The sequence below is a fragment of the Coregonus clupeaformis genome, chromosome 24 (genome assembly GCF_020615455.1).
Source record: "Coregonus clupeaformis isolate EN_2021a chromosome 24, ASM2061545v1, whole genome shotgun sequence".
In the NCBI taxonomy this organism is placed as follows: domain Eukaryota; kingdom Metazoa; phylum Chordata; class Actinopteri; order Salmoniformes; family Salmonidae; genus Coregonus; species Coregonus clupeaformis.
Genome location: NC_059215.1, coordinates 30,495,522 through 30,504,023, shown reverse-complemented (window position 1 = coordinate 30,504,023; position 8,502 = coordinate 30,495,522). Strand labels below are relative to the sequence as shown.

Here is an 8,502-nt window from a genome sequence, read left to right as displayed (position 1 = left end):
GCTATCCCAGTAATCACTCCTTTCAATGGCGCCCTTTTCTTGAGAGCAAAACAATTCACATCTCTTTCCCCCATTAGTTTAACACGGAGCGCCTGCTCCCTCTAACCAGCAGAAACACAAACAATTATCACAAGACCACTTCTGGTTACCCTCACCGATTCCACAGCACCCAACTCTGTTTTCACCCACCCTGAAACCACAAATGGATCAGCCAAAAGGCAAGGGTCCACTTTTTCCAAAAACATCACTCCTACTTTTACATACTCATCTTTATCCTGACCCTCGGTGCAAGCCTCGGGCTCCGAGAACTTCACCACACCTACCACCTCTGATACTTCGCCCTCATTCACTTCCATTTCTCCTCCTGTCTTCAACTCACTCTGCTTACACTTTCTACCATTCTTCTTTAACAAACCATCTCCCTTTTTTCTGCCATTTTTAACCGACTCAAGCTCACCCTTTTCCTCCCTCTCTCTCTTAGACCTCCTCTGCCTCTCTTTTTCCCTCCATTCCTCCTCCGTATTCCAAGTATAACTCTCATTATGATAATACTGCACTTCTCCTGACATACATCTTGTTCTTGCCTTGTCAAGGGACACCATTTAATCGGCTGTCACAATCTCCGTACAATCAGCACGAACCCCTCGGGATCAACCCTTTAATGGTGTGTAGTAATTTAACCTTTTGTTATTTCTCTCTGATTTGTAAGTTCCGCATCCACTATTGGAAGGAGGGAAACCCAAAACGGAAAAGGTAAATAAACTAAAAAAATAAATAAAATAACAAATGAAAATCAGATGTTGCTATGAACACTAATAAACCAACCTTACTGAAGCATATATCACTAGTTGGCCTATCCCTCTGTGCTGGCACAGATCTACTACTCACAGGATCCCTTGACCAATCCTCCTCTACTTTCTTCACTGCCTCAGCATAAAACACCTTCTGCACTACTCGGACTCTAGACACCTCAACCTGCCTCTCTCACACCGGACACTTCCGATCCCCATCAACATGGGCAGCCCTACAGTTGACACACACAACTTTATCCACCGAAACTACACAATCCTCTGTCCCATGCCCTCTTGCACACTCCCCACATCTTGGAATCTCCCTCCTACAAACTGCTGCGATGTGACCATAAACGTTGCACCTGAAACAGCGCAGTGGATTCGCCACAAAAGCTCTAACAGGATAACTGATATGTCCTAACATGACTTTGTCGGGTAAAGACTCAGACTCAAAACTCAAAAGGACGGACAGTGACTCCTATGTTTCACCACGCTCACCACCTGGTCTGCGTCGCACCAAACGACGGGCATCACAAACACCAGGAATCTTCAACTGCTCCACCTCCACACTTAACTCTACCCCAGAAATCACTCCTTTCAATGGTGCCCTGTTCCTAAGAGCCAAGTTGCGTGACACGGAACGCCCGCTCCCTCTGGTCAGAAGAAACACAAACAAATATCACAAATCCATTACAGGTTACCTTCACTGATTCAACTGCACCCAACTCCTTTCCCACCAAGCTGTGCGAGCTGTCCATCCCAGGACTCATGTTTGCCCAGTGTGAGAGGCCTGACAAGGAGGAGGCCATAGCTGGATTTGTCTCCCGCTTCAATCTCGGGGTTGACTGAAGCCAAGTGGGTGACTGAAGCCTGCCTGATTGAAGCGGGGTACATGGGTCCCCCTCGTCTCCCACTTCCCTCCCCATCAATCTCTGTAGTTGGTTGCATTTCCTAAAGCCTAAGTAATTCACTTTTACGTGATATGATATCACAGTTTGTTACTTTGTGGTTTTTTTCTTTTTAAGCATTCGGATGGGAGATGAGTGTTACAAATTGTCCGACTCAATGGGTCCTGCACACTGTAAGGTGGCCGGGTGCCTATATTAGGCTTATGGCTCTAATATTCTTTTTTGGGGCCAAATGATGTCTCACCATTATTTCTCACCTTTATTTCTCATGAGTGTTCATTTTGATCAATATTTTGGCTGTGCTGGCCTATTGTAAATTACCAAATAAATGTCTGATCAATTTATACAATTCTGAACATATTGTAATTTATAATGCTAATGCAGAGGCACCAATAAATTGTCCAGTACAGTTATTGTATGCTGTTTTCATATACATTCCCTTATGTCTAAGCTTCTAAGGTGACTCAGGCTTGACTATTCTTGTGAAAAATGTATCAGTGAACTGTATTCTGTAATTAATTACAAAACAATAAAAATGCAATTGTGTATTGCTGCTGTTTGTCTGATATCTAACATTCCATGATCAGCTCTGTTGACCATGAGAGCATTTTGCAGAGAAAATGGGGTGAGGTATAGTCCCAGTCGGCATTCATGTAACAATAAGGAATTCCCCTCGACCATGGCCAAAAAAATTTTGGAAAACCAACATTCTTTCCTATTGTAAGAGGCAACTTGGTCGTCATTTTTTTTGTTTCACAGAAATAACAAAACATGCCGAAAAGCTGCTTTGTTTAACAGTACATGTAGCCAGGTTAGAAATGTCTACCTATGGTTCGCAATGCTCCCATTAAGGAAATAGAGCCTGCGAGAAGAGCCCTGTGCCTTCAGGCTATTGGGTGTGGGAGAGTGTGAAATGTGCGGACGCGGTGTCCAAGTAGGCTACACGTAGCTATGTGTGTGGAAAACATTTCATCACAGGTAAGACATTTAACTTGTTTAGTACAGTCTATTTGTAAATCCCCTCACTACTTGTAGCTGTATAGTCCGTTTGTTGGTGTTGTTGGTCTTGGCTAGCTTAATGTTTTGGTCGGTAGCTAGCTAGTACTCACTCACTCAAGTGGTTGCTAGCATCGTCATGAAAAGGGGCATGAGGGAAGCCCTACAATATTACGTTTTTCTAAGTAGTGAGAACACTAGGAAGCAGACAATGTTGAAAAGTAATCTTTAGACATGTTGTACTTTTCTTAAATTGAGTTTTGTAATTGACTAAAATCAGACAACAAGAAAATTGCATTTGAAAAGGGTCAAGTTTTTGCTGTGAGCCAATGGGGTAACCTAGGTAACCACAGGTTGTTTTCCCCACAGGTGGACAGGGTCGCACATTCTATCTAATACCGACTGGGTCTATACTATTTAGGCTCGGAATTATGTGGCCCATTGTTTACCTGGTCATCAATGACATGCGACCCATTGTTTACCTTGTTACCTGACAACGACCACAAGGGTGTTTCAAACAGATGTCAGTCAAGGCGAGCTCATGAATATAAACTCCCCGCCCACTCAGCAAGTTCTTTAGATGGCAGAAAAGGTACAATTTCTTCAATTCTGAGCATTTTAATAGTGTATAAATACACTGCTCAAAAAAATAAAGGGAACACTTAAACAACACAATGTAACTCCAAGTCAATCACACTTCTGTGATATCAAACTGTCCACTTAGGAAGCAACACTTTTTTTTTTTTTTTCCAAGATGGCGTAGCAGTGCGGTCGCGGTTTTAATTCATTGTCCTAGTGTAAATATCCCGTTTCTTGTTTTTTTTGGTCTATTTTGTATATATTTCTCAATTTTTCTGTTGTATTTTTGACTTTGTTTTGTTTTACCCCATATGTAACTCTGTGTTGTTGTTTTTATCGCACTGCTTTGCTTTATCTTGGCCAGGTCGCAGTTGTAAATGAGAACTTGTTCTCAACTGGCTTACCTGGTTAAATAAAGGTGAAATAAAAAAAACACTGATTGACAATACATTTCACATGCTGTTGTGCAAATGGAATAGACAACAGGTGGAAATTATAGGCAATTAGCAAGACACCCCCAATAAAGGACTGGTTTTGCAGGTGGTGACCACAGACCACTTCTCAGTTCCTATGCTTCCTGGCTGATGTTTTGGTCACTTTTGAATGCTGGCGGTGCTTTCACTCTAGTGGTAGCATGAGACGGAGTCTACAACCCACACAAGTGGCTCAGGTAGTGCAGCTCATCCAGGATGGCACATCAATGCGAGCTGTGGCAAGAAGGTTTGCTGTGTCTGTCAGCGTAGTATCCAGAGCATGGAGGTGCTACCAGGAGACAGGCCAGTATATCAGGAGACGTGGAGGAGGCCGTAGGAGGGCAACAACCCAGCAGCAGGACTGCTACCTCCGCCTTTGTGCAAGGAGGAGCAGGAGGAGCACTGCCAGAGCCCTGCAAAATGACCTCCAGCAGGCCACAAATGTGCATGTGTCTGCTCAAACGGTCAGAAACAGACTCCATGAGGGTGGTATGAGGGCCCGACGTCCACAGGTGGGGGTTGTGCTTACAGCCCAACACCGTGCAGGACGTTTGGCATTTGCCAGAGAACACCAAGATTGGCAAATTCGCCACTGGCGCCCTGTGCTCTTCACAGATGAAAGCAGGTGCACACTGAGCACGTGACAGAGTCTGGAGACGCCGTGGAGAACGTTCTGCTGCCTGCAACATCCTCCAGCATGACCGGTTTGGCGGTGGGTCAGTCATGGTGTGGGGTGGCATTTCTTTGGGGGGCCGCACAGCCCTCCATGTGCTCGCCAGAGGTAGCCTGACTGCCATTAGGTACCGAGATGAGATCCTCAGACCCCTTGTGAGACCATATGCTGGTGCGGTTGGCCCTGGGTTCCTCCTAATACAAGACAATGCTAGACCTCATGTGGCTGGAGTGTGTCAGCAGTTCCTGCAAGAGGAAGGCATTGATGCTATGGACTGGCCCGCCCGTTCCCAGACCTGAATCCAATTGAGCACATCTGGGACATCATGTCTCGCTCCATCCACCAACGCCACGTTGCACCACAGACTGTCCAGGAGTTGGCGGATGCTTTAGTCCAGGTCTGGGAGGAGATCCCTCAGGAGACCATCCGCCACCTCATCAGGAGCATGCCCAGGCGTTGTAGGGAGGTCATACAGGCACGTGGAGGCCACACACACTACTGAGCCTCATTTTGACTTGTTTTAAGGACATTACATCAAAGTTGGATCAGCCTGTAGTGTGGTTTTCCACTTTAATTTTGAGGGTGACTCCAAATCCAGACCTCCATGGGTTGATAAATTTGATTTCCATTGATAATTTTTGTGTGATTTTGTTGTCAGCACATTCAACTATGTAAAGAAAAAAGTATTTAATAAGATTATTTCATTCATTCAGATCTAGGATGTATTATTTTAGTGTTCCCTTTATTTTTTTGAGCAGTGTATTATGGGTGATGTTTTGGTCATGCAAAGGCTATTTTTACTTGGGAAATAGGATGACTGTGTGGGACCTTTAATCCACTCAAATATCAGTAAAACAAAATACAAAACAAAAACAAAAAACCCTCAGTCCATCGAAATACACTCAGAGCACTACTCAGATGTGACATGAGAGGATGGAACTGCTGCTCCAGTCAGTAAGGCATGCAGCCATGCATCCTTCATTCCCAAGAAGCGTTCAGCTGCTGATACGATGATATCGATCTTTCTTGAGTTCTTATCCACTCCTGCAGTGCAGTTTATCAACATAGCAATAAATGCCAAACTATCTACTTTCTTCATGATAAGGGTATCTGGATCCTGCACCTTGCAAATGGCACCCACAGCACTGGACTGTTGTGTCTCCAGGACAACCAAACCACTAGAACCTTCTTAAATTTTCTAGCTGCCTCTTCATAGGAGACATGCTGAACATCTCTTATCCTAGCCATCTCTGCCTCCTTCACCCTTACAGGACATTCAGGGAACTCATGTGCATGCTTCCCACCACAATTGCAATATTCAACGTCATCATCTTCTGCAGCAAAATAATCACTCAAGTCATACTCTCTGCAAACACTTGACACAATGTCATGCCCAAACACTTTGCATTTGGAACACTGAAGTAACCTGGGGACAAATGCCTTCACAGGGTAACTCACATATCCCATCTTGATATGTGTAGGGAGCGACTCCTCATCAAAAAACAGTAACACAGACGTACTCTTTATCTTCTTTCCATTGAACATACGTGTCAATCGTCAAGTCCCAACTACTTCAGAATTGTTAATCTTGATCTTCTCAGCCCCAACCCACAAAGACTCCAGAAATAGCACCATTGATTGGCTCCGAAAATAGAAAGCATTCACCTCTTTCTCCTTGATTCTGTGGGGCGCAATACACGCTCCTTTTGTTCTACCGACACAAAACATCAATACAATTCCACTCCTGGTCCCCCTCACAGAATCCACAGAACCCATCAGTTTCTTCACCATCTTGGCAACATCAAAGCGGATCTCCCAGGTACATCTTCTTATCCTCAAACTGCACTCCTACAAAAACTGTGAAGTAGTTGCGCCATGAGCAGTAGGCTAACTAGACAGCGTTTTAACTGTGATTTTAGCTCTCTTTATCCATGCTTAGGCGACTATAGTCCATCCAGTATTCTCATCACCCTCATTGTCATCTTTGCTAGCGCCATCAGATTCAAACTCAGTATCGGCTTCCGCCATTCTCTCTCACACTGACAGATCGCAACATCTATGGTTGGTGCAGCTCCCCTCAGCTACGGATGTGGAATGGCTCCAATGCCATTGGAGTCATGAGAAGGGCTAGCCTTGCACAGGTGAGAGTAATTAGTCAATCAGTGCATAGCCTATAAACAGGTGTCAGAATAAATTCTTAATCACTATATGAAGGTGAGCTTGTGCTTTTTTGGGCTGTAACTTCAGTAGCCAGTTACTTAGCCTATGGATTTGACTTGAGCTGCGATTGCAAATTAGTCTTTGAAGTCCCTAAAGAAGCTAGGCCATTTCATCTCAACCTTTGTTTTTACTGCATTGCGAAGAGGGGGAATTTCCGGGTTATTGTTAAAATACCATGTCACTTTTCCACGAAAGAGGGAGACTCTGGATGTACTGATCAGTTATGTGGAGATGTATTTTTTGGGGGGATAAATCTTGTTCTGTCTCTTCCTCACCTGTCATTCAGATGCTTCACCTGACAATAGGACGCGTGGGGTGCTTTCTTTCCAGGCGAGCGGTGGTGGCACTGACAAACAGTGGTGTGAGGATGTCAAGCCATGGCCACCAAGGTATTCATTGATGTTGAACTGCATGCATAATTGTCTGTTGCAAAAATTGTTTATTTTCAGTTCAAATATGTATTAAAAAAAAGTATCACAATACACAGCCTAGTTCAGGTCTCTCCAACCCTGTTCCTGGAGAGCTACCCTTGTGTAGGTTTTCGCTCCAACCCCAGTTGTAACTAACTAGATTCAGCTTATCAACCTGCTAATTATTAGAATCAGTTGTGCTAGATTAGGGTTGGAGTGTACCTACAGGACAGTAGCGCTCCAAGAACATGGTTGGAGAGCCCTGGTGTTGTGTAGAGACACCTTTTAGTCAAGCTAGGTACATTTGAAATAGCATAACCTGCTGTGCCATTGCACTTATCAGCAGATTGTGGTGCCTTTCAAGTAGTGAATGGAGCTACAAGCACAAATACCTGAGGCCTTTACCGCAAACTCCCCTGCACATACTTTCTATCATCAACGATGTGTCCTGTCTCCTGTATTGTAGAGGTGTCCGACAAAGTGGACATGTCCCAGCCAATGTACTCGGATCGTCTGGACACCCCTCTGCCAGACAGACCATGGAAGGATGTCCTCGACTCTACGGATAAGAGCCTGAAACAGAAGGAGAAGGGTCCCTGGACTGCACTGTCCAAGGAGGAGAAAATTGCCTGTAAGCCCCTCCCCCTCTCATTCCTTCTCATGTCACAGCCTTCAATCCTGCTATTCTTAAAATGTCTCCCTCTCTATCCCAGTGTACAGGCTGAAGTTCAACCACACCTATCCTGAGATGAAGAGGCCCTCCCATGAGTGGAAGACTGTCATCGGTGGGATGTTCATCTTCTTTGGCATCACTGGTCTGGTGGTCTTTTGGCAGGGCCACTATGGTAAGACTTAATAATCAATTAATTAAAGGGTATTTTAACATTAGGAGCATGCTCTCCACAGTTGCACGACAGATGCCTCATTCCTTCAACCTTATGCTGTGTCTAAACTATTTTGATGAAACTGCATTTCTCATGGTTGATTGCTAAACTTCCTCAAGTAATTATCACATGGATGGGCGACTGTTCCGTCCTCAAACTTGCTGTTCCTTTTTTATCCTTTGTGTGTCCCACAGTGTACCCACCCCAACCTCCTACCTTTGGTGAGGAGTGGCAGGCTAAGCAGATCCAGAGGATGCTGGATATGCGGGTCAACCCAATTGAGGGCTTCTCTGCCCAGTGGGACTACAAGAACAAACAATGGAAGTAAAGGAAGGGAATAGACCACTGCTGGAAGGAGGAACGGTTCGACTTGACACCTTGAGCCTCTGTTCAGCCAACAGCCTCCCCTCCCACCATAGCGGCAATCCATCTGAATCCATTCTTACTGTTGAAGTAATAAATGACTAAAAACTGTTTGTTTCCTTCTCTCTGAGAAAATAAGAGTGTAATATTATTGGCTGCTTGTCCTCAACCTAATTTCTTCTTTAGTGTGCCTGTGGTAGTGTCT

General features: G+C 44.6%; 1 protein-coding gene across 1 annotated transcript; it reads left to right on the top strand.

Annotated features, from left to right (window-relative positions):
- Positions 1-6,489: 6,489 nt before the first annotated feature.
- On the top strand, positions 6,490-8,408 carry LOC121538323. The gene is made up of 5 exons (XM_041846204.1): positions 6,490-6,561; positions 6,927-7,029; positions 7,517-7,681; positions 7,764-7,895; positions 8,129-8,408. Exons 1-5 carry the CDS (start codon positions 6,508-6,510, stop codon positions 8,260-8,262), a joined length of 588 nt encoding a protein of 195 aa, XP_041702138.1. The 5' UTR covers positions 6,490-6,507; the 3' UTR covers positions 8,263-8,408.
- Positions 8,409-8,502: the final 94 nt, after the last annotated feature.